The sequence below is a fragment of the Manis pentadactyla genome, chromosome 9 (assembly GCF_030020395.1).
Source record: "Manis pentadactyla isolate mManPen7 chromosome 9, mManPen7.hap1, whole genome shotgun sequence".
Lineage (NCBI taxonomy): Eukaryota > Metazoa > Chordata > Mammalia > Pholidota > Manidae > Manis > Manis pentadactyla.
In genome coordinates, this window is record NC_080027.1 from 87694526 (window position 1) to 87722042 (window position 27517).

Consider the following 27517-nt stretch of genomic DNA (forward strand, 5'->3'; position numbering starts at 1 on the left):
ATGGCTATAATAAATCAAAGGGGGAAGTCAGAGCAGGAGAAATAAGAAACTTCCCTACCCTGGGCACAGGGACCTGCCAAGCAGCAGCCCCGGCACCCCCTTGGCCTTCCCTCCTCCCTCCTGCCTCCCTCGCCAGGGCCCAGATACAATGCCCTCTCCTCAGGCCTAGGCACTGCACCAACCCAGAGACCCCCTGGGCATCCAGTGACCTTCTCACTGTGCACCCTGAAGCTAGGTACTCTCATCTCAGTTTCCTCCTAATGGGCACAGAAATCCGCAGGTTGTGTGCTGGTCCAGAGACCTGAATGGCCAGGCTGCCCAGCAGAGAGGCTGAAATGCCCCTCTGGACAAGGACCCTCAGGGGGTGAAGGGCAGGGTGAAGCATCCTGGGAATCCCTGGTGGGACAGCTGGGCTGGACTGGGCTTGTGTCTGTGAGAGAATACAGGAGGTCCAAGGCAACAAGCAGGAGCATGGAGCTAAGGGAGGGAGAGCCCCAGACTGGAGGAACCTCAACTCTGTCCCTGCATCTCCCAAACCAGATGGAAGGCCATGACGCAGGCACCAGATATACGCAGCCACTGGATGCACCAAGGCATGTATTCCTGGAGTGTCCACTCAGGTAGAGACAGAGAGGGAAACTTTTTCTCTCTTTTTTTAAAAGCCTACATATTAAAAAGAGGGATGCAAATCTGCATGAATTTTTCAGACAAAATCGGGAACTTCAGGCACGTTTTGGACAGTTTGGGAGCCACTCTGAGCCATGCCCTCAGATGCCCAGCAGAGCCTCCTCCAGCTCCTCAGCTCTTGGGTGCATAGATGGAGACTCAGGACAGCTCGGCTTGAAGCCCACTCTCCTGGGCCAGTGTGCTCGCTCCCTTACTCCAGGGGTCTCTGCTCTCATGCAAGCAAAGACTCCCCAGCCTCAGCCCTAGTCTCCTCCTGATGACTCCTCGACAGCTGCCAGCCTGGAGCTTGGGGCTCTAGGGAGACAGCAGCAGGGCCCAGGCTCCCTCTGAGCCTCTGAGATCACGCTACTTCACTCACAACCTTGTCAGGCCGATAAGATAAGGAAGTGGCAGTGACTGTTGGAGTCCAGGCTGCAGAGCCAGACAGATTCAACAGCATGCAGCGTGTGACCCTGGGCAAGTGATCTCACTGCACAGCATTGGTTTCCCCATTTGGAAAATGCCTACCTTGAAAATCTGCAAAGAGACAAAGGGGGCCATGGAAAGGGGCCTCAGGATGATTGTGTGGCCAGCATCACCCAGCAGCCGCCACTCCTGTCTCCTCCCAGAAGTCCCCACTTCCTCCCTCCTTTACCTCTCACCTGCCTGAGTCAGGGTGAGAACCTCTGCTCTCTGCTCTTCTCTGTACCTGTAGGGCCCCTGGCCTCGCTCTGACCTGTCCTGCCCTGTGAAACTGCTGGAGCTGGGGTTCCCAGCCCTGCCCTTTCTGAGACAGAGACCTTGAGGCCCAAACTCCTGCCCTGGCAGGACCCCCCACTTCTGCTTGCTATTGTCCTCACAAGGCAACACATTCCATCCTCAGACAGCCACAACTGTTTTTAACAACTGGTGGCACTCACTAGGCACTGTAGATACACAATGTCTTGTAAACCTCACAGCTACAGATATTTTTAGCCCCATTTCACAGGTAAGAAAACTGAGGCTCAGAGGAGGAGAGACGGGGGCAAGGTCAGCTGGCTAGAAAGGAGCAGCTCTGAGATGAAAACTCAGGCCTGTGCTGGCCCAGTGGAAATCCTATGCAAACCATGAGGCAAAGCAGCACTTTGTTTGAAAAGAGACTTCAAGCCTTTTGGGGTGTGACTGCTGCCCAGGCTGGTGATCCTGGCCTATTCCCAACTCCCCTGCTCCGTCCCCATCAACAGTCTTTTGCTTCCCCTGATCCAGGTTGTAGGATGCCAGAGTTGGAAAAATTCCAGCCTTAGGGGCCCATGAGAGTAGAAAGATTATAAAATCCAGGAAGGCAAGCAGTCTCCTGAACCAAATGCTCCCCTTGGCTCCCTGCCTCAGGCATGCACACCTCCCAGGGGTACTAATTCCCTGGGGAGACAGGCCCAAGGGTGTGGCATTCTCCGGTGGTTAGAACCAGGGCATTAGTGATGGACATTCTTCCTGGGGTTTCAGTCTCATCTCTGCAGTTGAGAGACCACCTCCTGGGTAAGTGAACTTAATCCTAAAATGGAGAGAATAATGCCTCTCCTGGGCCTGGAGATTTCACAGAAGGGAGATTTGTTTTTAATAGCCAACAGCTCAATCCTTCTTCGTGCAGGGTCTCATTTAAGCCTTATAACAGTTCTGACAAGTAGGTACTATTATTACTCCCATTTTATAGATGAGGAAACTGAGATGAAGGAATCTTCCCAAGTCACACAGTCTTGCAGGGGCTTGAACCCCAAGCCTGTGTGACTCCGAGTCAGATGCACTTACGCAGCCCCAGAGGGGGCCCTCCTACTTTTCTCCCAGGAATTCTCCTCGGCTGCCACCAGCTTGCAGGGTCAGAGGCCCTGAATGGCAAGTTGAACCATGACTGGATGGAACTGGAGGGGTGGGCCCTGTCCAGCTGTGGTGCAGTCCCCAGATGCCTGGCTGCCCTTGCTCTTGCGCTGGGTTTGCGGATGGCTTCCTGGGGATGCAAGTGTTTGGGACCAGCTGCATGAGGACTCCTCCAAGCAGTTTCCCTGCCGAATGTCTTGGGCTTTCCTACCCTGTAACCAGGTGTCCCACCCGTTCTACAGAGGGGTGTGAGCCCTTCCGGGGGCCTGCGGGGTGGAGCCAGGAGACCAAGAAGCTAGGCTTGAGCTGTTCACTTATTTAGGCTCCTTTCAAGGCTCTGGGAGAGGCTTCAGCATTTTGTAATATTTTTCTTAAAGAGAGCCCCAGATTGTATAAGCACCTGGTTCCACAAAACCTAACTCTGTCCCCAAGCTGGGGACAGTGGAAAGAGTTCCATTGTCCTCCCCACTTGTTGGTATTCATTGGCTCTGTGACTTTCAGTGAGACTCCACTTTCCCAACTATACGATGGTGATGAAGCCTGGAGAGTCAGGGGGTACAGCAAGGCCAATGAGAGGAGCTGAGGATACCCATCCTGTACAAAAGGCCCAAATCTTCAGAGGGATTTCACCAGCCTGCGTTCATTCTGCCCACAGCTCTAAGAGGTGAATGGAGCCTCCTACCCCCATTTTCCAGCTGAGGTTTGAACTGAAAGAGCAGACTGGAGTCCCATCCCCCACTGCTCCCTGGGGTCTCTGCCCAGGATGCCCAGCACTGAGTTGGAGGAGTGAGGACAGTGGGTGCGGGGGCCGCTCGGCGGAGGCCCAGGGAAGAGGCAGCATCCCGCACTGTCTCACCGCAGGACCGACCTTGGCCCTTATCGGCTCGGGCAGCTTCCGCCCCCGACCCCAGCCCTGCCTCAGGCCTGGTCCCCGCCACCACCTCCGGAGGGGCCAGCCTGGTGGGACCTCCCCCGCGGCCGCCCGCCCCCAGGGAGCTCCTGAGCTGCCGCGGACGGCTGCCCAGCCTAGCAGAGAGGGGCCTGGCCCCCAGGTGAGGAGCAGGAAGTGATAAATAACTGAAGGAGCCAGGGGGCCACGTCGCAGTGAGGCCCTTTCTGCCCCCGGCATGTCCACCCCAACCTGAGGGTGGCTCCCCAAACCCGGTGGTCTCAGCCAAATCTGTGAGGGAGGCGGGGAGGGAAGAGGAGCACAGTACCATAAAGCCCCAGGAGCAGTGGGGTCAGTCTACATGGGGTTGAGGGACATGGGACTTCGACCACACACACACACACACACACACACACACACACACACACACACACACACACACAGTAGCAATGCCAATGGGTGTCCCTGGCACAGGTGTGGGAGGGAAGAGAGAAGTAAAGACACCTTAGAAAAAGTGAAAGGCAAGCCACAAATTGGAGGAGACGTCCCACACACACACACAAGCCACAAGCCTTACAACCTGCAAAGGGTAAGCATCAAAGATACATAAAGAACTCTTGCAAATCCACAGGCAAAAAACAAGTAATCCAACAGAAAAACAGATGAAAGACATGAACAGGTATTTTTACCAAAGAAGAAGCACATTTGTCCAATGAACATCTAAGGGGATGCTCAGGCTCATTGGTGATGAGGGAAATACAAATGAAGACCGCAGATGAGATACTATTTTACTGTCACTTGAAGGGCCAAAATTAGCTAGCCTGACAGTACCATGCGCTGGAGAAGAGGTGGAGCCATGGAATCTCCAGTGCCTTGCTAGTCAGAGTACAACTCAATGTAGCCACTGGGGAAAATAATCTGGCCTTATCTTGTTGAACTGAGGCCCAGCAGCTCCACTCTAGGCATAAAATCAAGAGAAACTTTGGCATGTGTTGCAAGAGACATGGACAAAAATGTTCAAAGCTGCACTGTTCTGAACAGCAAACGTGTGGAAATAACCCAATGCCCACTGACAGAAGAATAGATAAATTACAGTAGATTCATTCACAGCATGGCATATCGTTCAGCAGTGCAAGCAAATGCACCAGTTTCACTCAATATCACAAATGAATCTTGGTACTATGCTGTTGACTAAGAAAGCCAGTCCCAGAAGACAGATACCATTCCTGTGAAGTACCATACCAAGCCCAACCATATCTCTACAAACAACAATTTGGTTCCTTCCTTCTACTACTTTTGTTATTAGGAAATACACAATTATCCACCCAAAGACTTAAGAGTATAGTCAAGACTCCAGAGTAATACTGAGAAATTATTAGAATCAGTAAGAAAATGTAGTTGGCTTGCCAGGTACCAAAAGAATACATAATAATAATTTGCCTTCCTATGCACTACAGTAAATCATTCAAACTGTAAGGGAAATATCCTATTCAAAATAACTGCAAACTGTGAAATATCTATAAGTAAACCGACTAACAGTTATGCAGGACCTATATGAAAACAATTATAAAATCACTGTATAAGATGAAAGAAAACCGTACAGCAGCTTTTCTGCCTTTACTTACAAAGAAGCAAAATTGAATGGAATATGGTCTCAGCATACATAGATATGAGAAAACTCTTCATTAAAAAAAAATAAGGACCGATTGTCACAAAATTCAGGTTACCTCAAGAAAGAGGCAGGGAGATGGGATGTGGGAGGGAAAACAAGGAAGCAAATATATCAATAAACATAAAAAATGGCCCTGCAAAGGTTCAGATCATAGTGCACAGTGTATAAGAATTTCATTCCTGTTTGTTCTCTTGAGGTAGGACAGAGAGAAAGGAAGACATTATGCTCATTTGGACAGACTTTTATTTAGTGTATAGGCCAGAGCTTGCCTTTCTAGCAGGTCACATGGGGTGGGGAGAAGTTGGGGAGAGGCCTGTGTATACAAGCCTCAGAGCTAAGGGCCCCCAAACCACACAACACTGAGGGCCTTAAGGCTGGACAGATCCAGAAGGCTTCAGGGGTGAGGCAGCCTAGTATATGGGCTGGATTTCAACTGACAGAGATGGTGGAAGAACATGTCAGGCCTGCCAGGGTTCCGATGGATGTTACAGAGGCAGAGAGGCCAGACAGAAAGTATGAGACTTGGCTGTACCTGGGCTGCCCACAGAAGATGAGGCCCTGTGGAATCACTGAGACATCATCTGACCAGGGCTTGAGATTCAGGGAAAAAAGCATCCCAGAAACTTATAAGGGAGCTAAAGCTGCTCAGGGAAGAACAACCTGAGTAAGGGTTAAGGTTAAGGGTTCCAGAGGGGTAAGTCCAGTTTGGGGAGAAGGGTCCCAGGGTGCCTGGCTCCAACTCTTTTCAGCTGTGACCTTGGGTAAGATGTTCCCTGCTATGAACCTCAGATCCTTTTCACAAGAGATTACTGCCTGTCTGCCACACCCCAGAGAAAGCTCTGTGAAGAAGGCCTGGTCTCTCACAAAGGACCACACTCTGGAAGCAGCAGGAATGTGAATTCACCCCTACCCCAGAGCCTCTAGCCCTGCACTGCCAGAGGAAGGGGAAGGTTGACAGAACACTGGCATTGCCAGGCCAGTCTGGTTTCCCAGCCACTGTCTGATCAACAGGCCTAGGGGCAGTCCCACCTTCAGGAATAAAAGGCTGAGGCCTGGTTACCTAGAAAGGTTTCCAGTGGAGATATCAGAACCAGGAATAGTGTGTTGAAATCAGACCCTGGGCAACCCAGTGAAGTCAGAGAAATGGTTGTTCAGCTCCTCAACCCTAGACACCCACAAGCCACTCAGGGCCAAGTAGTGTCCAGGCCCATCCCACCATGCTGAAGTTTGTCTGCCGGTGCCATGACCCAGGAAGTCCCTGAGACCTCCAAACCTATTGACAAATGTGTTGAAAAATGCTCATCTGTGCTCAGCAAGAAGGAAAGGGGTGGCCACCACCCTGTGTCTATCTGTTCTTTTCATTGCCGTAGCATTTTCTTTATACCCATGTATCCACACATATAAATAATAATAATAATATCTAACCTTTAAATAGAATTTCCCATATGCCAAGAATAGTTCTAAGTGCTTTGTGTGTATTCATTCATTTAATCCTCACAACAGTCCCACACAATAACTTATTTTACAGATAAGGAAACTGAGGCATAGGGAGTTAAGTAGTTTTCCCCAAGAGAGTCTGGTACCAGAATCTGTTTGTTTTAACCCAAGCTAGGAAGCCATCATATGTGCATGTGTGTATGTGTGTGAGTGTGTGTGTACATATATATAGTATGTATGAATTTTTGCATAATTGCATAAAGTTTTAATGTGTTCTTAATTTTTCTTTTTATGTTTTTTTCTCCCTCCACCATGGAATCGATGTTATCCCCCTACCATGTGATATTCTATATTTTTGTACTCACTATCACACATGGACTTAAATACACTGATACCTATAATGACATGTACATATACAGGTTTCTTTTTTGTAATTTTTAAGTAGTGGATCATATTTTATTTATTTATGTATTTATTTTGGTATTATTAATATGCAATCACATGAGCAACATTGTGGTTACTAGTAACCACATTATCAAGTCCCCACCACATACCCCATTAACTGTCCAAGCCCAGTTAATAGGAAGATGGTATAGAGTCACTACTTGTCTTCTCTGTGCCATACTGCCTTACCCATGCCCCCCATGTTATGTGTGCTAATTGTAATGCCCCTTATTCCCCTTATCCCTCCCTTTCCACCCATCCTCCCCAGTCCCTTTCCCTTTGGTAACTGTTAGTCCATTCTTGGGTCCTGTGAGTCTGCTGCTGTATTGTTCCTTCAGTTTTTGCTTTGTTCTTATAGTCTGCAGATGAGTGAAATCATTTGGTACTTGTCTTTGTCTGCCTGGCTTATTTCACTGAGTATAATACCCTCTAGCTCCATCCATGTTGTTGCAAATGGTAGGATTTGTTTTCTTCTTATGGCTGAATAATATTCCATTGTGTATATGTACCACATCTTCTTTATCCATTCATCTACTGATGGACGGACACTTAGGTTGCTTCCATATCTTGGCTATTGTAAAAAGTGCTGCTATAAACATAGGGGTGCATATGTCTTTTTGAATCTAAGAAGTTGTATTCTTTGGGTAAATTCCTAGGAGTGGAATTCCTGGGTCAAATGGTATTTTTGTTTTTAGTTTTTGAGGACCCTCCATACTGCTTTCCACAATGGTTGAACTAGTTTATATTCCCACCAGCAGTGTAGGAGGGTTCCCCTTTCTCCACATCCTTGCCAGCATTTGTTGTTCCTAGTCTTTTCTATGTTGGCCACCCTAACTGTTGTGAAGTGATATCTCATTCTGGTTTTAATTTGCACTTCCCTGATAATTAGCGATGTAGAGCATCTTTTCACGTGCCTGTTGGCCATCTGAATTTCTTCTTTGGAGAAGTGTCTGTTCAGATCCTCCACCCATTTTTTAATTGGGTTATTTGCTTTTTGGGTGTTGAGGTGTGTGAGTTCTTTATATATTTTGGATGTTAACTCCTTGTCACATACGTTATTTAGAAATATATTCTCCCATACTGTAGGATGCCTTTTTGTTCTGTTGATGGTGTCCTTTGCTGTACAGAAGGTTGTCAGCATGATGTAGTCCCACTTGTTCACTTTTGCTTTTGTTTCCCTTGCCCGAGGAGATGCGTTCAGGCAAAAGTTGCTCATGTTTATATTCAGGAGATTTTTGCCTACATTGTCTTCTAAAAATTTTATAGTTTCACGACTTACATTCAGGTCTTTGATCCATTTTCAGTTTACTTTTGTGTATGGTGTTAGACAATGATTCAGTTTCATTCTCTTGCATGTAGCTGTCCAGTTTTGCCAACACCAGCTGTTGAAGAGGCTGTCATTTCCCCATTGTATGTCCATGGCTCCTTTCTCGTATATTAAGTGCCATATATGGTTTGGTTCATATCTGGGCTCTCTAGTCTGTTCCATTGGTCTATGGGTCTGTTCTTGTGCCAGTACCAAATTGTCTTGATTACTGTGGCTTTGTAGTAGAGCTTGAAGTCAATTCCTCCTGCTTTATTCTTCCTTCTCAGGATTGCTTTGGCTATTCAGGGTCTTTTGTGGTTCCATATGAATTTTAGAACGATTTGCTCTAGTTCGTTGAAGAATGCTGTTGGTATTTTAATAGGAATTACATTGAATCTGTAGATTGCTTTTGGCAGGATGGCCATTTTGACAATACTAATTCTTCCTATCCATGAGCACAGATGTTTTTCCATTTATTGGTATCTTCTTTAATTTCTCTCATGAGTGTCTTGTAGTTTTCAGAGTATAGGTCTTTCACTTTCTTGGTTAGGTTCATTCCTAGGTATTTTATTCTTTTTGACGCAATTGTGAATGGAATTGTTTTACTGAATTCTCTTTCTGCTAGTTCATTGTTAATAGTGGATCATATTAAATAACTCCTTCTGCATCTCTCTTCCCCACTTGTATATGCCTGGAAGCCTCTAAGAAGATCTAATTCACTGCCTTTAACAGCCACACTTTATTCCATCTACTGTGTCTTTGCTCGTGGTCATGTTCTAGAGTCCCATTCCCACCCTTTATGCGCTTGTTTCTTTAATCCATTAGGGAGGCTGATGGTGGAAATTCCAGGTCAGGTGATAGGAAAGAGCAGTGAGAAAGCAGCAAGTGGCATTTCTGGCTGGGTCTTACCCATCCCCTTGCTGGTGGCCAGCAGCCCTCAGCCCCCAGAGAACCTTGACTGTGTTATTGTGAAATCATCTGTATATTGTGAAGTGCTTTGCATATGATGGAGTGATTTGCATACAGGGCATGAGGGGGTGCATCTTAGAGATCTCAGAGCAGCATCCTTGAGCGTCTTCCTCCCTTTGCAGAGAAACCAACCCTGGGTTTCCACTTCAGAACTCAGCAAGGGGCACAGGAAGATGTCCTGGCAGACCTGTGAACCTGGGGGGTGGGGCTGACAGGGGGCTTTCAGAGTTTATCCCACCTGGAAGGAGTTGGGGTCTAGGAAGAGCAGACATTGAAGCATGAAGTGGGACACTACACCAGATGCAGCATAGGAGAGTTGCATGTACCCTCAAAGCCCCCAGAAGGCGAGAGTAGCACAGGAGAGATGAAAGGGTGCTACACAGAAGGCAGCTAAAGGATCAGAGGCTTGGAGACCACCCTGTCACAGTCTCTTCCAGAGTGAGTACCCATGTGCACCCTCCTGAAAATTATACAGCCCAGCCTGACTCTCAGGGATGGATGCCAAATGGAAGTGCCAGGCAGGACCCTTGAAGTGAGAGGTGCTATCACATGCTCTGGGCTCAAAGGCACCAGGTTTGAATCCTGGCTCTGTCATATGCACCACTATGTGACCCTGAACTAACACTACCCAGCTCAACGGGCTAGAATAAGAATTCAGGAAGATAATGCAAATAGAGTGAATGGCCGTAGTTGGTGTTTAATGAATTGCAGTTATAACAATAATGCTTTTACTTGCTGCCCTAGTCAGAGGTCAGGCCTAGCTTCCTCTAGGTGAGGGGAGCACAGAGTCCTTGCTCCCTCAGTTATGGAGTTCTGAACGGAGCGGCAGTGTCAAGCCACCGCGTTTTGGACCCCAAAGGGTTACAAGCCCTGGAGACAAGGCCTGAGGTTCCCAGTGAAAAACCAAGGCATAAAAATAATTCGATGAGTAAGAATAAAATTCCCTCTTCTGAGGTTCCCGGGGCTAGGCCCCTCCCTGCGGCAGGCACTTCCCCTTTCCCTTGTTCATGGAGATGCCAAGCCCCGCTGACTCAGAGCTGGAGCCGTGCAGCCAAGCCACCCGCCCTGAGGCTGTGCTGTCTGGCGGCCGAGCGCGCCCCCGTGCGGCCGCAGCCGGAACTACAGACAGACAAAAGAAACGGCCGCCGAACCCGCAAGCCCAGCCACGAACCGCTCGCGGTCCCTGCGGAGCCCCGCCTCTGGACCCTGCCCGGCCGGGCTGAGCGCGGTGCCCTTGGAGCTCCCACTTCCGCCCGGTCCGCCCAAGCGGAAGTGCGTCGGCCGGCCGTGTTCCCTACGGCCTCCAGGCGGAAGCGCGCTGAGGTCGCGTCTCCCACCGATCCCGCGTTGCGCTGTGCGTCGGGTTCCGGAGAGGTCCCGTGTGACGTGGCCGCGCGCCGAGGGCGGCTCCGGGCCGGGGGCCGGGCAGCCGGGCAGCCGGGCCGGGTGGGGCAGGCCCGGGGCGGGGCGCGATGCCGCAGCTGGATGGCCGGGGCAGCCCGGAGCGTCACCGCTGCCGCACGGTGAGTGACCGCCCGACCCCCCAGGGCCAGAGCCCGGGTTGGGACCCCCCCGATCCCCGCATCCCGGCCGGGCTTGTCTTGGTCAGACGTGGGCCTCTCGCCCAGAGCCCAGGCATTAAACTTCTGTGAGGTCTCTCTCCTGTCGCCTCACTCGTCGCTCCCCATTTCCTCCTGCTGTGCCCCTTCACGTTCTCCCCTCCCACTCTCTGTAGAGCTACAGAGCTCTCTCACTCTTAATTCTCTCTTGCTTTGTCCCTTCTCTCTCTCCGACTCTCCGTACCCCCTTCCCCTCTCTCAGACCAGTGGTCCCCTCACCTCTATGTGACCTACCTCAGCCTTCAAGTATGGCCTGGCCCAGTCCTGCCTTTGATTTCATCAGGGTCTCCTGTTAAGGCCTGGAGATCCTACAAGGGGCATCTTTTCTACCTCCAGAAGCAGCGGCTTTCCACCCTTCCCATCTCCATCGGGATGAGAAAACTGAGGCAGGGATGTCACTAGCTCAAGGTCACAGCCAGCATGAGGCAGGGTGAACCACATTTAAACCTCCTGCCTGAGTTTCCAGATTGAACTTCTCTTTTGGTTGACTCACATCCACGTCTTGTGGATCACCCCAGCTGGGCACATTCCTGCTGTCTAGAGCTCCAGGCCTCCTCTGTCTGCCTCCTCCTCCACACCAGACACGTTCACCTGCATCAGCAAGCTCATCTCATCTTCACAACTGTGTGAGGGAGGCAATACTTAACTTCATCCTATAGACACGGAAACTGAGGCTCTGAGATGGGACTTCAGGGACTTGCCTCCAGTGTGAAACAGGTATAAGCCAGAGCACAAAGTTCACAGCAGGTCTCCAAAGCCTGTACTCTGCACATCTGTCAGGCAGCCCCTAACTGAGGGTTCCTTTCTCTTCAGTCCCACATCCTGTCTATCTCCATGCCACAGGGACATGGGGCTCATTTCCTAGGAAGAAGTTCTGATGTTCCTGTCCTGGCTCAGCTTCTTAGTTTCCCCACCTATGCCTCATAATGTCACCCATCAAGCTAGAGAGTGCTGGCCTCAGTCCCTGGAATGTATTCGCTGGAGCACATCCTGGTGGCCAAGCCTCCCCTGGCAGCCAGGCACCCCATTGGGCCTGGCCTGCTGGTGGCTAAGGGGAGCCTAGCCAGGGCCTCACCCTGTTGTTAGGGAAAGTTTAGCCTCAGGCAGACATGCTGACACACAGTCTGGAGCTGGCTCAGAAGGAAAAAATGTGTGGATTTGGGAGTGGGGTTTGAAGAAGCAGAGCTTCTTCACTCTGTGCACCCATCATTTGGGTCCTCAGAGGCCCCAGGCACGCCAAGCAGGAGGGCAGATGCCATGGCCACTTGTAGTGGGAGGAGGGTTAAGATGCCACGTTTCCTAAACAGGTGTGCAGCCAAGGGTGGCAGCTCACGTCAGTGGCCTTTGTGTTTTTCAGCACGTGGCATGCCTGGATGTCCCTGCCCCTGTTGTGGCATGACGGGTCAGAGGCTCCTCTTCCTTACTGCTCTTGCCCTGGAGCTCCTAGGAGGGACTGGGGGTTCCCAGCAAGCCCTCCGGAGCCGGGGGGCTGCCACAGCATGTCGCCTAGACAACAAGGAAAGTGAATCCTGGGGGACCCTGCTGAGTGGGGAGAGGCTGGACACCTGGATCTGCTCCCTCCTGGGCTCCCTCATGGTGGGGCTCAGCGGGGTTTTCCCGCTGCTCATCATTCCCCTGGAGATGGGGGCCACGCTGCGCTCAGAAGGTGGGTGCCCCTCGTCTGGTGCCCAAGGGTGGCCAGCAGCAGGGCAAACATGCTTTCTTCCTGGGAGAACAAGGTCTCACGTCCCGGGTTACAGTGTGTCTGAGGTGGAAGGAAGGGACAGAATACAGTTTCTCACCTTGGTCCTCTGAGACTGGGGTGCGCCATGTTCACTTGTCTTCGTGTGTATGTGGGTTCGTTTATTCTGAAAGAATAAAAGTCAACAAACATTCACCAAAAAGCAGTACAGATAGGCTGCCTGGGCTCAGATCCTGGTTCTGCCACTTACCAACTGGGTGGCACTGGGCAAACTACTTCTGCCTCCAGCACCCAGCCTTAACAATGGGGATGATAATAGTATCTACTTCATTGGCACTGTTGAGAAGATTTAATGAACTAATATTGGTAAAGCACTCAGAGGACTGCCTGGTGTAGGAAAAGGGCTACTATTCACGGGCCCTGTGCTGGGTATATATGCAGGGACCAGCAGAGTGTCACCTCTCCCTTCAGTCTCTGCTCATGCTGCAAAAGAACCCTCAGACCGAGGGCCCTGGCTGGCCTTATTCAGGAATATGTGCGAGGCTGGCTGCAGGCCTGCCTTTGGGAAGGGGACCTCTCGAGCAGCACACAGGCCGGTGTGCAGGCTCTTCCTTGGCATTTCCGTCACACTGTGTGCATGTCTGTTCACAAATGCCATGTCGTAATGAAAAATACACAACGTCAGATGAGGAGTGCCGTGGTCTGGAGCATCAAAGTGAGTGGCCCGCTCAGGGCCCCCTCCTCCTACAGCCACCCCCACCCCAAGTGGCAAGCCCAGCTCAGCCCTGCCTTTCCAGCTCAGCCTGGCTTACTCTCCCTTCACCCAGGTCAGTGGCTATCCTCACCCAAGAGTGTGACACCCAAGGTCTGGGCCAGGGCTCCAGGAATCTGTTTGAAATGAGTGCCCCAGGGGCTTGTGCTGCCTCCCAGGCTTGGAAACTGTTCATCCAGCAGATGGTTATGAACACATCTATGCCAGGTGCTGGGCTGCGGGTTGGCACCACAGCTGTGAATGGAGCCCTCTTGGGTCCCTGCTGTCATGTCTGTGCATCCTGTCATCTCTGCTCTTCATGGCATCCTTGCCGGGTCAGTGCAGGGAGGACTTGGATTATTAGCTCCATTTTACCAGTGGGGTGGCATAGGCACAGAGAGGTTCTTTGACCAGCCTAAAGTCACACAGCCTGGGAGTAGCAGCTTCCCATGGGATCCTCCCTAACCCCCACCAAGCTGCCTCTGGGCCTCAATTTCTCTGTCAAACAAAGGGTTTGGACATGGCCTCTCAGGGCACTTTCAACTGTGGATGCTGCAAGTCTGCAAAAGTCCCCAGATCTGCCACTTTTCTGACAGTACAGTAGCTAAAAAAGTTCCCATTTAGTGAGGACTTGCTATGGATACTGTCTTATAATTCTCACAAGATCCCTATTGGATCGATATAATTATCCCAATTTACAAATGGGGAAACTGAGTCCCAGAAGTACTCTGCCCAGGGTCATCAGCTGGTGGAGATGATGGAGAGCTGGAACCTGTTGGGCTTCAAAGCCCATCTCTTAACCATGAAGCAGTAGAGGCTCCACAGTCATCCAGCAGTTGTGTATTCCTGCTGAACACCTAGCCCTTGCTGGGCCTGGGGACCTAGGAAGGACAGCAGCCCCCATCCAGCCTTCTGGAGGCTTATGGTCTGATTGAGAAAAACAGAGCCCAGTGAACTGGGTGGGGTAGACTCTGACAGGTCGGCCCCAGGCCCCCCATCTCTGCCTTGTAGCTGGGGCCCGGCGCCTGAAGCAGCTGCTCAGCTTTGCCTTGGGGGGCCTCTTGGGCAACGTGTTTCTCCACCTGCTGCCTGAGGCGTGGGCCTACACGTGCAGCACCAGCCCTGGTGAGTGGGGCCACAGGCCAGGAGCAGAAGGGTGGGGGGCTGGAGGGGAGCTGCACCCATGCCTGCAATGGCCTAGGCCCTGCCTGCTCTGCCAGAATGACCGGGAGAGGGGTGCCGTGCATCTGCCAGGGGACTTGTCCTGGTCCCAGCACCCTGGCTCCTGTGGGAGTTCCTGGGACCCAGCTGCCCCACTGGCCAGTCCTGGCCCCCTTGCCCTGTCACTGCCCTGGACTAGGACCCATTCCAGATGGTCTTCCTCCTGTGTCGGTGCTGCCCCCTGCAGGTGGCGAGGGGCAGAGCCTTCAGCAGCAGCAGCAGCTGGGGCTGTGGGTCATCACTGGCTTTCTGACCTTCCTGGCGCTGGAGAAGATGCTCCTGGACAGCAAGGAGGAGGAGGGGACCAGCCAGGTGAGTCCCAGGTCCCAGGACCTGGAGAGGTCAGCCTCTGTTCTGTAGTGGTGCCAGGGAGGCCCAGGCTCTGAGTTGAACCCTGAAAAGAGGGTCTCCTGGCCCTTCCTGGGAGCTCTGGGAGGCTGGGCCAGCTTGTTTGGGAGGATCTGGAGAGTGAGGCATCAGCCCCTGCTATAGCTTGTTCTTACAGACTGATAGTGATGGTGGCGTGAGTGGCTGAGGGTCTGTGGAGTTTAGGGGCACCTGAGTGATTGAGCAGTCAGAAGCCTAGCCAGATAAAAGGGCTATTTTCCTTCTGTTTTTCCATCAGTCCCCTTCTGTGTCTACCCTGGCCAAGTGGGGGGCATCTAATGTCACCTCTCCCTCCTTCTCCTGGCCCTAGGCCCCTAGCAAAGACCCAGCTGCTGCTGCCGTGCTCAATGGAGGCCACTGTCTGGCCCAGCCAGCTGCAGAAACTGGCGTGAGTGCTGTGGTCCGGAGCATCAAAGTGAGTGGCCCACTCAGGGCCCTCTCCTCCTACAGCCACCCCCACCCCAAGTGGCAAGCCCAGCTCAGCCCTGCCTTTTCAGCTCAGCCTGGCTTACTCTCCCTTCACCCAGGTCAGTGGCTATCTCAACCTGCTGGCCAACACCATAGACAACTTCACTCATGGGCTTGCTGTGGCTGCCAGCTTCCTTGTGAGCAAGAAGGTGAGTGGGGTTGGGGAAGGTGGGACCCAAGAAGTTCTAGTGAAAATGATGGTGCCTGTGTTGACCAGTTGGCTCTGCATTCAAAACAGGTCTCCAGTCTATCTCCTTCCTGCCCATCCATCACCAACACCCTCATCTAAGCCCCCAGGACTCCTGTCACTCAGCCTTCTTTTGTCCCAAACCACTAGTCTATTCTCCTTGCTGTGAACACTCCTTATTGGGACCACATGCCTCTGCCTGGTTTTAGATGCTTCTCCCCCACCTCCTTCCTCTGCCCTCTATGCTCTGGCCCCAGTGGTTTGCCTACTCTTGACCTGGCTGAGTTCTTTCCCTGTCATCGCCTCCAAATCACACTATTTCGTTTGCCTGAAATGTTCTTCCTTCCACTCTTTGAACCACTGGCTCCTCATCCTTCAGGCCTCTGCTTAAACGTACTTCCTTAAAGAGGCCCCCATTACTCATGGCCCATGGCACATATCCTTTTCCCCCAGCACCTGGCACAGTGTGTAATCATGCTGTTACTCATGTTTATTCAGTGCCTGCCTCTCCCCTCCAGATCATCAGCTTCATGAAGGCAATTTTCTTGTCTTTTTCATTTGCTGCCATATTTCTAGTAGCCAAACATTACCCAGCCAGAGCACTCAGAGTAAATATTTGTAGAATAAGTGGACAAGTGGGTGCCCTGGCCCTTGGTACAGACCCCCACAGACTCCACTCCCTGCAGATCGGGCTCCTGACCACCATGGCCATCCTCCTGCATGAGATCCCCCATGAGGTTAGTGCCAGAGGGTCAGCATTGTGGGTGTGGAGCCTTGGGGAGGGATTTTGGATGGGACTTGCCCACCAGTGGCAGGCTTGAGGGCTGGACTTCTGAGGCTTGGAACTGCTCAGCCCACCAGGTGGAAGCCACCATCTCAGCTTTGCTCTAGCCTCCTTGGGCCTGGGGTCCCAGACAAGGGGGAATGTGGGCTGGGGGGCTCAGTGACAGGGCTGGTGCAGGGGACTTGGTGCTCGTGTCCATATCCGAGGTGTTCAGGGGGTCTGGCTCCACTGGAGCTCAGAGTGATCATCTGAACCTCCCCTCAGGTGGGCGACTTTGCCATCCTGCTCCGAGCCGGCTTTGACAGATGGAGCGCAGCCAAGCTGCAGCTCTCGACGGCGCTGGGGGGCCTGCTGGGTGCCTGCTTCGCCATCTGTACACAGTCCCCCAAGGGAGTAGGTATGGGCGTGGTGGGTAGAGGGCCCCAGCCAAAGGGCACAGCTGCCTGCCCCTGGTGTCCAGGCTGGGTCCCGCCTCCAGTCAACCCTGCGGGAGGGGGTGCAGTGAGCTGCACATGTCTCCTCGGGGCTCCTAGCCAACTGGGACTCCTCTTTCCTTGGCAGAGGAGACTGTGGCCTGGATCCTGCCCTTCACCTCTGGGGGCTTTCTCTACATTGCCCTGGTGAATGTGCTGCCTGACCTCTTGGAGGAAGATGACCCATGGTGAGTGGTGCACTGGGACTGCCATCCTTAGGGCCCTTAGGGATCGAGGAGGAGGCACTATGCCCCCCGCCCCATCAGCGTCCCCCTAGCGCCTTCCTAGCACCCCTCTGAGCCCTGCCTACCCCCACAGGCGCTCCCTACAGCAGGTGCTGCTGCTCTGCACCGGCATAGTGGCGATGGTGCTGTTCTCACTCTTCGTGGAGTGACTACCCAACGGCTCACCCCACACAGTGATAAGAGGCTCGGATTCACTCTGTGACCATCTGTGCGGCAGAGAACCAGTGTCTAAGAGAGCGCACCTCCAACCAGATGAGAGGACAGTGTCTGTGTTTGTGTGCCGGTGTGACCAGAGATGTGTGAGACCGACACTGTGATCCCTCATGCTCTGGGCCCAGAGCCCGATGCCCGCGCCCATCCCCGGCCACACTGTGGTCTTCTCTCCTTGCTACCCTGTCACCTTGCACTTCCCAGAGTGAGCAATGAGGAACAGCAGCATTGGTCCCAAGCAGAGGCTTCTCCCCACCAGGACCCCAGGGGCAGTGAGCATGGCCCAAGGAGCTAGGGCTGCAGGAAGCCCCGCAGTAGTCACCCCCTGGGGCCTCATGGGTCCCTCGCCTGAGATGAACCCCACTGGTCATGACCTGGCAGCCTAGGGGCCAAGGCTGGGGCGCCTTCTCTCTGCTGTGTTCTTTGGCAGCTTGAAAGGCAAAGAAAGGAGAGGCAGGCGTTCATGGAGCCATACCTGGCCCAGCATGGAGCTGGGAGTTGCTAAAACCTTTTCCTACTGGTTGCCCTCCCACCCTGGGCCAGCTCCTGTTCCCTGGGAGCACCAGCAGCTCTTGCCACCTCCAGCTGCCAGACAGCGGCCTGCAAGGCAGCATGCAGCCCCTGGACAGAGGCCCCGTGGTCCAGCTCAGGGATGCTCGTGGCAGCAGGGTCCAGGAAGGGACCTGGGGCAGGGAGGATGAGCCGCAGCTGCCGCCCCTGCTTGAGCCCCTTTTCCTGTCCCTCTTTGGGTGGGGGTAAGGTAGGGGTGGGAGGGCTCCTGGCCGTCATCACTCAGGAATGTGCTCTTGGAGAATGCTAAAGCCATAATCTCCAGCTATTTCCCTTGGCTGATGCCCAGGTACTCAGCTGGCCCACTCCACAGCCAGGCTTCAGCCTTGCTGCCCAACCGTGGACGTTTTGAGAAGTGGCCATGAAGAGAGTCTGAAAGCTTTTACAGCAGTTTTGCTCTGGTTCTGTTTGTATCTGTAAATACCTATTCTATAGATAAAGGTGCAAATAAATATTATATACAAACTGGCTGCCTCTGTTCTGCATACCAGAGTCCATGGCCAGAGGCCTTTCAGGGCGCCCTGTGCTCCAGCCAGGTCAGCTGCTCTGGAGACCCCGCTCTGGCTAGCCACTAGTTGCTCTCCTCAGTCATCCCCACCTCCTAGCCCTTCTCAGTGCTCATCTCTTAATTATTATCCTTGCAGTGCATCTCAGAACAGGGTAGAGCATTTCAGTTTCCCTGGCTTGTTTTGTTATTAGCTTTTATCCCAATAATACAAGTCACTCTGAATATGCTGTTGTAGCCCATGTTACCCCCATTGGTTGTCCTCTGAGCCAGGGGCTTTTTCCCAGCCTGCCTCCTGAGTAACAATTTAACCAAGCGAAGGAACTGCACCTACAAAGTCATCTCCAGGTTTAGCCTCAATAAAATTATTTTTCATTAGAATGTAAAGAAATATAGAAAATACTCTAAACCCCACACCCTCACCTCCTCCCTCCTATCAGGCATGGTGGGGGTGGGGGTAAGGGCACTGCTTCCCCACAGTGCTCTTAGAATGGGGCAGAGTCCCACTCCTCTCCAAGCCAAGCAGGGCCATCTTCAACAGGCCACTGGCTTGACAGCAGCATGCAATTTAGCACAAAAGCTATGAGCCCAGGTCAACTACATCCTCCACTGGGAGTGCCTGGCCCTGACTCAGTAACCTACAGCAAAGAGACCTGCTTCATGGGGGTGAATCTGGGACTCAGCGAGCCTGGTTCGGAGAGAACCAGGGAAGGAACCCAGGGCTGCCCTGCCAGCCCCCACCCTCCCCTTGGCGGCACTGGGGATGCTGCCTCTGGTGAGCACCTGACAGGTGGCAGATGCACATGCTTGCTGTCAGGGCACTTAGCCCCTGAGGGAGGCAGTGGAACCCCATTTACAGATGAAGCCAAGGTGTGGGGTGGCGCCACAGCCAGGTGAATGTCCTAACTGGTTAGAAGGGGGAACAAGGAATGCCTAAGTGGAGGCAGCTTATTGCAGGGCAGGGGACAGAAACCAGACACACTTCAGAGGGTGGTAGAGGGTGGGAAGTCGATGGGATTGCAAAGGAGCCATGCAGGTGGCACCAGGACACTTGGGAAGGTGGCCTGGAGGCAGTGGGACTAGAAAGTTGGGAGTCAAAACTAGGAAGGAGCTAAGTCCTCTGGATAGACTGATGCAGTTGGTAGCTCACTGTGAACACGTCCACTTGGGGAAGGGGACGGGAAAAGGACAGTGTAGCAGCTTTTGCCAGAGGGCAGTGGGATAAAAGTTCTGAAAGGCCATTCAAGGGGTAAAAGCTGATGTTTATTAAGCTTTTTTTCTCAGACCTGGGTTTGAGTTCCAGCAATGTCACCTAACAGTTGTGTAGTCTTTCTCCAGTTGCTTAAATGAATCTATAAAATGGGGATATCCTATTGGTGGTTACTGAGAAAACTGGGTAAATTATGCTCAGGACCTGTGTGGCACACGGCCCAGAGTGAGCCCTCAGTGACTGGTGAACCACACCAGGTCAGGCGCCATGTTGGGGAGCCGTAAGGTGGACACAACACCAGCTAGATCCTGAAGTAAACTGCGACAGTGTATGTAGCCTGACAGGGAGTGGGACCGACAATCAGGCCTAGAAGGGCTCTTACTGGATCCTTCTCAAGGTTCATTTTTCAGTCATAAAATGGGTCAAAAGAGTTAATGGGGACATGTGGACAACACGAGGTAAAGGGCCAGGAAATAAGAGAGGAGTTTCAAGGAGCAAAGACCCAGAGCCTGCTTTCCAAGGAAGCACGGCGGAGGGTCAGGACACCAAAATGAAGAAAGGGCAAGGCTGGCTTCTATTCAGGCCCCACTCCAGAACTGCAGGGTTGCAACCTCTTTTAACACCCAGAGGTGGGACCGGTGTGGGGAGAGGGGTTGGGAGGCCCGTGGTGAGATCCCGGAACACCCCAGGCAACAGCTACAGCTCGCTCCTGTCCTCCCAGAGGGCCCCGCCCTGACAAGTGGTTTGAGGCCCTTGGCTGTCTCAGGTTTCTAGGCAGCGGCACCTGGGGAAGGCACCTCACGCATATGCCCCCACTGTAACCCCAAGAGCCCAGGTATGGTGAGAAAGACAGTGGCAGAGACTGGAAACCATCTTTTATTACGAATTTGAACGAGTAGGACACCAAGGAGCAGGGGTAGAGGGCACCACCCTAGGCGTAGTACTGCAGGTTGGCTTTTTTCTTGGCCTGCACCTCCAGGATGCCCTCCATGTAGTCCTCGTGAGTGAGCTCCGTGGCGCCCCTGCGCAGTGCAATCATGCCCTGCAGCCAGAATGGACAGGCTCAAGGGTGCTTTCCATACCCTTGGCCCAGCTCCCAGAGGCCTTGACCTTCTCAGCCTCTTGCCCTCAGCAATGTCCGCCAGCCAAATGCCCGTCCTATCCAGGGAAGGGGACAAGAAGGCACAAAGCCACCCCCCCACCCTATCACTCACCGCCTCCACACACACAGCCTTGCACTGGGCCCCGTTAAAATCATCCGTACAGCGGGCCAGCTCCTCGTAGTTCACATCAGGACTGGGGGAGAGGACAAACACCACAGGGTTGTTATTTATGAGGAGGGTATGCCTTCCCATACTCCTGTCAAGTAGTGAAATCAACTCGCCCTGTGATCATAGGCAAGACCCCTTCCTACTGTGCCTTGCTCTCTTCTCATTAACAAGATGTAGAAAGGAGGTAAGTGAAAGCAGGTTCCTTCTGTCTCTTGAGCTCTATCCTTACTGATTCAGTCTCAGGCAGGGGAGCAGGAAGTTGTGGAGACAAAGGATGAGCATCTCCCCCCTCCCCCAAGTAGCAGAGGCCCTGCGTCACCACAGCAGCACTGCTGCCACTTACTGGATTCGTGTGCCAAGCACTGCACATGACACTGCCACAACACCATGAGATTGGTTCCATTATCCCCAAGTCCGAGGTAAGAAACTCAGGCTTAGAGAGGTTATGCCACCTACTGAAGGTCACAAAGATCTGAACCCAGTCCATCTGGCCCCTGGCTGAATTCCCCTTGGGCCATGTTGGGCTCTGATCACTTGCTGGGGTGGGAGTGAGGTGGAATCTAAGGAACACAGCCCCCAGAATGAAGCCCCAGCAAGATTCTACCTCAGGCCTCAGAGGAGAAATGGAGGCTGGCATGTGGAACAGTGCTGTGTTTGAATAGGGAGGGGAAGGATGTTAAGAATCCTGGGAAAGCGCAGCACAAAGAAAACAGACCACTCGGCTGCTGCCCCTTCAGGTCTCAATGCCTTGCTCATGTCCTTGTTCACCTGACATTCATCTTTCTGGAATGGATCTGCATGATTCTGGCCCGGGCCTCCTCATTGGGCATTGGGAACTCGATCTTGCGGTCCAGGCGGCCTGAGCGGAGCAGGGCAGGGTCCAGGATGTCCACCCTGTTAGTGGCTGCAATTACCTGAGCAAAGGGGGAAGCAGTAACTTGAACTGAGGATGGGGTTCACAGACAGACAACAGTCATGGCCGTGACAGACAGTGAGGCAGCCTGAGGTCTGGGTCAAACAGCATGGGGCATTAAAGACAGGCCCCAATTCTAATTCTAGCTGCAGTAGCTAGGTGACTGAGAAGGTCCCCTGACCTCTAAACCCTATGTGTATAGTCACAACAATGCTCACCTTTACTTGGGTGTTGGGCTGGAACCCATCCAACTGGTTCAGAAGCTCCAGCATCGTCCTCTGTACCTCCCGGTCCCCAGCCTTCTCACTGTCAAAGCTGGGCCACACAGGAGGCCCAAGACACAGTGAGGCCGCAACTCAGGCACAGCCCTCCCCTCCTCCACCCACCAGAAGCCCAACCCAGCCTATGCAGACAGGGAAATGTCTCCCTCAACTTGGAACCCCAGCCTAGGAACTGGCACAGAAAAGGTGTCATGGACTGGAGAGGCTCTTGGGATCAGGTGCCAGGATGAGGATAAAATGGTGAGCAAACCAGCCACTACCTGCGCTGGCCTCCCATGAATGTGCCACTGCAAACTGAGCTAAAGCTTAGAAATACAGGATCCAGTCCAGACTTGGAAGGTAAGAGGGAACCCAGGCAGGAATCCCTGAAAAAAATGTCTCTTGGGCAGAGAGGTAAAGGCTGAAATCATATTGGCTGGGCAACCAACCAATGAGAATGGGGAAAAGGAAAAACATTCCAGAAAGGGAATAGCAGGTGTGAAATTGCTCCCACCAGAGTCAGAATAGGCCTGCAAACCCAGGAGATGCTGTGGAGGGAGTCCAGAGGAAAGGGGGAGGTGAGGGTGGGTCTAGGATGAGGCCAGAGAGCTCTAAGGGCAGCCACACAGGGAGTTCTTGCAGTCCATGGTCAAGGCAGCATTTATCCCAGGGAGCAATGGAGATGTCCATGAAGGGTTTTAAGTGGGATCTACTTGTGTGAGGGACTGTGGGTGCCTGTAAGTGAAATGACCAGGTTTTGAAAATAACATGCTGGCAGCTGAGAGAGGATAGATGGCCAGGGAAAAGAAGGCAGTCAGCACTCCCTTACCGCTTGGTGCCAATGGCATCCAGCTCATCAATGAAGATGATAGACGGAGCTTTCTCCTTGGCCAGAGCAAAGGCATCCCGGACCAGCTTGGCACCATCCCCAATGAACATCTGCACCAGCTGAGGGCCAGCCAGCTTCAGAAAGGTAGCCTGGGGGGCAAAGTGTGGTATAATCAGGTCAAAGGCACCACGAGAGGCCCTTCTGAGCCTGTTTCCCCCCCAACCCTCCCAGGGCTCACCTTGGTCTGCGCGGCACAGGCTCGGGCCAGCAGGGTCTTCCCTGTGCCTGGGGGCCCATACATCAGCACCCCCTTTGGAGGCTGGATCCCCAAGTTCTCGAACTTCTCTTTGTGGTTCATTGGCAAGACAATGGCCTCCACCAGCTGCCAGAAAGAAGTCCTGAGTGAAGAGAGAGAAGCCCTAAAGGCTCCTACAGCCAACTTTCAATGGCATCAGCCCCAATCTGCAACCCTCTACTCCAATTCAGGGCCATTGCCCTCTCCTTCACCCACATCAAAAGAACACAAAATGCTGACTCCCATGAAGGCTGGCTACAGTCTCTGCAGGAACAGCAGGATTTAGTAGAAAGGCACTGGGGCAACAACAACAAAGAAGACTTGAGTCCCAGTCCTGGCTCTAGCCCTACTCTCCTGTGCCCCTGGACAAGTCATTTAAATCTCTCTGGACCCCCGTTTCCTAAACTGTGACACGGTACCCTCCATGCCTCCTTAGGATGCTATGAGGATAAGAGGCACATTGTGGGAAGTGCTCTGGCCAATGAAGTTTAAAACACAAAAGGCTGACAAGGCTGTTTGTGGCTGCCATGTCTCCCTCACCTCCTGAATCTGCTTGTCCAGGCCTCCAATGTCACTATATTGCTCTGTGGGCCTCTCATCCACCTCCATGGCTTTCACCCGTGAGTCGTACTCTGTGGGCAGGGTCTCCAGGATCAGATAGGAGTCTTTGTTCACACCCTGAGGACACAGCACGAAGCCTTCAGATTTGTCCCAGCTCAATGCCTAACTAATTGGCTGGGTTTCAGGTGTCTGTAGAGTGAAAGGAAAGATGTGGGACTGGGCAACACAAGAATCAAAGAGTAGGTAGACAAGTTTTGACTTTCTAGGCTGCTCTGCCATGATTCAGGGCCAACATTCACATGGGCCTGGGGCAGAGGCTCAGCTAGTCAGGGGGAGAAATCTCACTAAAAAAGCCATGCCTGGGCTCAGGGACATTACTCACCACCAAGTCCCCTGGCTTCAGCTTCTCAGCATCCACCAGCCCAATCACTGGCAGGAAGTATGTCTGTAGGAAGAATTGCAGGTACAAACTCAGTTCCTGCCCTTACTAGGACTCTCTAGCCCAGATCCACATCCACCCCTCAACCTCTTTGGTTCTGTTGCAGAGCCAGCCTCACCTGTCGTGTAGAGGTTTTGATCACCGCACATTTGCCCTTCCTCTGGGAGTCCAGGTCAATATTGGCACCATCCTCCTCCTGGTCATTGGGATCAACGTCCAGAAGCTGTAAAGGAAAAAGCTCAGGTCAACAGGCCCTGCTCAGCTCCTTGAATTCGCCACACTCCAGTGCATCTGGGGCCAAGACAATCCCAACAGTTGCTGGGCTGGCATCCCCACCTCATTCCTCAGATCAAACCAGTAAAGGTACAGTTGGTAAGCCAGGGAATTGATAGCATCTCTGTCTAGGTGTTGTTTCTCTGCAGAGTCCACCTATCCCCTAGCAGAAGAGGAGATATGTGAGGCTTCTGAGGCCTTTTCAGGCCCTATATATCCTCAGGGAGGGGGCCCTAGGAGGTGTAGGTCTAACATGCAATTTGAGCCTCAAAACTTCCACCCACTCTTTTCCCAATGGCCCCATCACAGGCTGTCTTCAAGCCCCACTGACCCTGACCCCCTCTTCCCCTCCACATACACACATACCTCAATGACGTTAGAGACAAGGTACGGCAGGGTCTTGTTCACTTTGATTTTCTCACTGTTCTCTTTGATCTTGTCCTTCATGGCCTGGAGTTCATGGGTGACTCGCAACACTTCGCTCTTCATGATCTGGGGGAATGAGAGTTAGTGGAAGCAAATGTTCTGCCTTGGCTCAGCTTACCCTAGAACCCTGTAATTGGTGAGGTCCAGGCTGCCCAGAGGACCCTCCCACATCCATTCTCTCAGCTCCATGGTTCTCTGAAAGCTGAGCTTGTGTTCACACCCAGCAAAAGTCAAAACAGGCCAGTTTGGAAACTTCCTGGTGAAGTAGTTATAGTAGGGGAAAAAGAGCAGGACTTTGAGTCAAGCAAATATAGCTTTGGGGTTCTGCCTCTTAATAAGAGCTGGATATTTTTACCATAACAAAAAACAATCTGAGCCTCAGTTTCCTCACCTGAAAAATGGGGATTTCTTAAAAGAAGGATTCTCGAGTAAAACTTAAAGATCCCATTTGGAAAGGTGGTCTAATGATTCCCCTTCTCAGACCTGGTCTCCCAACACCCTGACCCTCCTCTTGTCCCTTTTATGGCTTAGTTTTCTTTTATTTTTCCCTGATCCAAGGAGGAAGCCACGGGTCCTATGCCTACCCTAGAGAGGCCAAGAATGACATGAGACTGGCCGCTAGGATCGCCAGGGCCTGCCCTTTAGTGGCTTCACTATCTGCAACTGGGGCTGTAAGCCCACCTTTATCTCACTGTCCAGCAGCCGCGTGCGCTGGATGATTTCTTCTGTGGACATCTTGAGCACCTCCTCCCCGATGCCATCTTGCTGTTAAAAAAAATCCCGCGTTCTCTGAGAGTCCACTCACAAACTCTAATTTCCCCGTCTAACCCTGTCCTCATACCAAGACGCCCCGACCCCAGCAACAGGGCAGATTTGGATCTCCAGCAACCTCCTCCCCTCCTGCCAAGGGCGTCTCCTCACTGGCCCCAGCTCCAGGACCCCCAGCTCTCCCAGCGTTCACCTCAGCCTCATCCCACACGGTCGCCATCTTCTGCTGCCGAGTCACTAGATTCTCGAGTTTCGGCAGCAGATTCATTCTCTAGATAAGACCAAAGACCGAACTGAGCAGGAGCCGGCGAGAGATTAATACTGTCTTTTCTAATGCCTGCTCTTGACTACTGGCAGACCTTCTCTCCGAGTCCTGACTACCGAATTAGCTATAGCGAGTTGGCACAGCGAAACTGCTTCTCTGTTTCAAAAGACGCAGCCGGGCCACAGGATCCGCCCCTTTACTGAAATATTTAAGCCAGGCGCGAGAGGCCAGTGCACAGCGGGGCAGAGCCTAGATGTAAAACCGGAAGAGGAAGGAGAAACGTTGGGCCCTTCGAGGGACCCTGGGAGATGTAGGAGTCTTAATCTGGCGGGTAAACTGGGAGGGCGCTTTCCAAGGAGATTGAACCTCAGAATGTGGCCCAGCTAGGAATTCGGGGATTAACGCAATGGCCCTGTCTCCCAAACATAGACAACATACGCTAGCCGTGTGCAAAGGGTCAAAAAAAAGGGGGTATGACACCTCAGGCTGCCCTATTATTTAAATACAGGCTAGCCACCCAGGGTTACTGGAGAGAATTATTAACCCGTTTTAAAGAGAGTAATTGCTTCTGCTACTAACTTCGGAGTCGGCGTAACAGAACTGCCCACGTAGGAAGAGCTCAATTGACAACAGTCTCTGCCATTAAAAACATTATGACTCATGTCTGTAATAGTTTTCTTCTCATCTCACTGAATAGGCCAGATCACTTTGGATATGAGACTCATATGTTGTACTTGCGTCCTGGGTGCCCTGGAGGGTGTTTATCACTCTCCGGTGAGGCCCAGGGCCCCCTTGAATGAACTTCGTGGAGGCCTCATAGTTTACATTTTAAGTCAAAACATCACGAATCACTCCTAAACCTGGTGAAAATCTGTCGTGGTTTTCATGGAACACAGTTTAAGGCAGGTACTTATTTCTTTAGATAACAGCATTTGCCCCTGCTAATTCAGGCAGTCAAAGACACCTTTGAGAGTAACATTTATTCCATCCCCTCAACAGCGCTGCCCAGTGGACAGATTGAATAAGGTGTTTCAACTTCAGATAACATCTTTATCTAAACAGACTTGCACAAGGCTGTTCAGTGAGTCAGTGTCAGGACTGGGACTGCTGACCCCAAATTCACTCTTTTCAGAGTTGCCTGACAGGAGTCAAGAAGGCCAGTTCGGAAAGTTGCTGTCCTGTCTGTGCTGGTCCCACCACACCTAACGCAGGTGGGCCCTATTCTGGGGCCTACATTTGAAGACCCCCAATAAAACAGGTATATGTTTAGCAAGCCTCCAGCCTGGACCTGTGATGGGTCATGGCAGTCTCTGACCAAACTTTAGACAGGCTCCTCTGAGCCCTCTTTTCTACCAGGTCTTGTCCTTGGGCCCTGTTCTCTGTTTAACCCAGATTTTGTAAGAATCCTGCCAAGTCAGTTTATTGAGACTTCCCCCACTCCTTTGATACCTGATAATCCTTGATATTTGATCAAGTTTCTTATCCCCACCTTTGATATATAAATCCTTGGCCTGCCCTTCCTTAGTAAGAATACTGTTAGGTTAGTTTAGCAAGAATCCCCCTACCCTTGACTAATCCTTTTAGTAATTTTCCATTCGATGACCCCCTCCCTCTGCTTATTGACTACAAATGCCCAGCTGTCTTTGCTGTA

At 52.2% G+C, this 27517-nt stretch overlaps 2 protein-coding genes across 9 annotated transcripts; one reads left to right on the top strand and one right to left on the bottom strand.

Annotated features, from left to right (window-relative positions):
- The first annotated feature begins 10395 nt into the window (after positions 1-10395).
- SLC39A13 (solute carrier family 39 member 13) lies at positions 10396-25437 on the top strand. Of its 6 annotated transcripts, none has more exons than XM_036892046.2 (10): positions 10396-10757; positions 12211-12519; positions 14318-14431; positions 14715-14839; positions 15225-15329; positions 15442-15531; positions 16256-16306; positions 16618-16746; positions 16915-17014; positions 25392-25415. In XM_036892046.2, exons 2-9 carry the CDS (start codon positions 12219-12221, stop codon positions 16975-16977), a joined length of 978 nt encoding a protein of 325 aa, XP_036747941.1. In that variant the 5' UTR covers positions 10396-10757; positions 12211-12218; the 3' UTR covers positions 16978-17014; positions 25392-25415. The 6 variants fall into 6 exon arrangements, with proteins under 6 accessions (XP_036747941.1, XP_036747939.1, XP_036747936.1 ...); XM_036892044.2 differs by lacking the exon at positions 25392-25415 and adding an exon at positions 17246-18316 and having other exon boundaries at positions 10397-10757; XM_036892041.2 differs by having other exon boundaries at positions 10411-10757; positions 16618-16750; positions 25392-25437.
- On the bottom strand, positions 20427-26019 carry PSMC3 (proteasome 26S subunit, ATPase 3). 3 transcript variants are annotated; one of them, XM_036892022.2, is made up of 12 exons: positions 25795-26019; positions 25515-25598; positions 24774-24899; positions 24253-24357; positions 24078-24140; positions 23675-23812; positions 23078-23221; positions 22840-22988; positions 21969-22065; positions 21606-21751; positions 20781-20862; positions 20427-20608 (listed from the first exon to the last, which is right to left on the bottom strand). In XM_036892022.2, exons 1-12 carry the CDS (start codon positions 25867-25869, stop codon positions 20498-20500), a joined length of 1320 nt encoding a protein of 439 aa, XP_036747917.1. In that variant the 5' UTR covers positions 25870-26019; the 3' UTR covers positions 20427-20497. The 3 variants fall into 3 exon arrangements, with proteins under 3 accessions (XP_036747917.1, XP_057363681.1, XP_057363682.1); XM_057507698.1 differs by having other exon boundaries at positions 25675-25836; XM_057507699.1 differs by lacking the exon at positions 25515-25598 and having other exon boundaries at positions 25795-26018.
- Positions 26020-27517: the final 1498 nt, after the last annotated feature.

Coding starts and splice junctions, on each gene's coding strand:
- SLC39A13 (XM_036892040.2), top strand. CDS start 12,219: ATGCCTGGATGTCCCTGCCCCTGTTGTGGCATGACGGGTCAGAGGCTC. Junction 16,307..16,617: donor TGCATGAGATCCCCCATGAG/GTTAGTGCCAGA, acceptor ACCTCCCCTCAG/GTGGGCGACTTTGCCATCCT. Junction 17,015..17,144: donor TTGGAGGAAGATGACCCATG/GTGAGTGGTGCA, acceptor CTACCCCCACAG/GCGCTCCCTACAGCAGGTGC.
- PSMC3 (XM_057507698.1), bottom strand. CDS start 25,821: ATGGCGACCGTGTGGGATGAGGCTGAGGTGAACGCTGGGAGAGCTGGG. Junction 25,599..25,674: donor GCTGGGGTCGGGGCGTCTTG/GTATGAGGACAG, acceptor TTTTTTTAACAG/CAAGATGGCATCGGGGAGGA. Junction 20,609..20,780: donor AGGCTGTGTGTGTGGAGGCG/GTGAGTGATAGG, acceptor TTCTGGCTGCAG/GGCATGATTGCACTGCGCAG.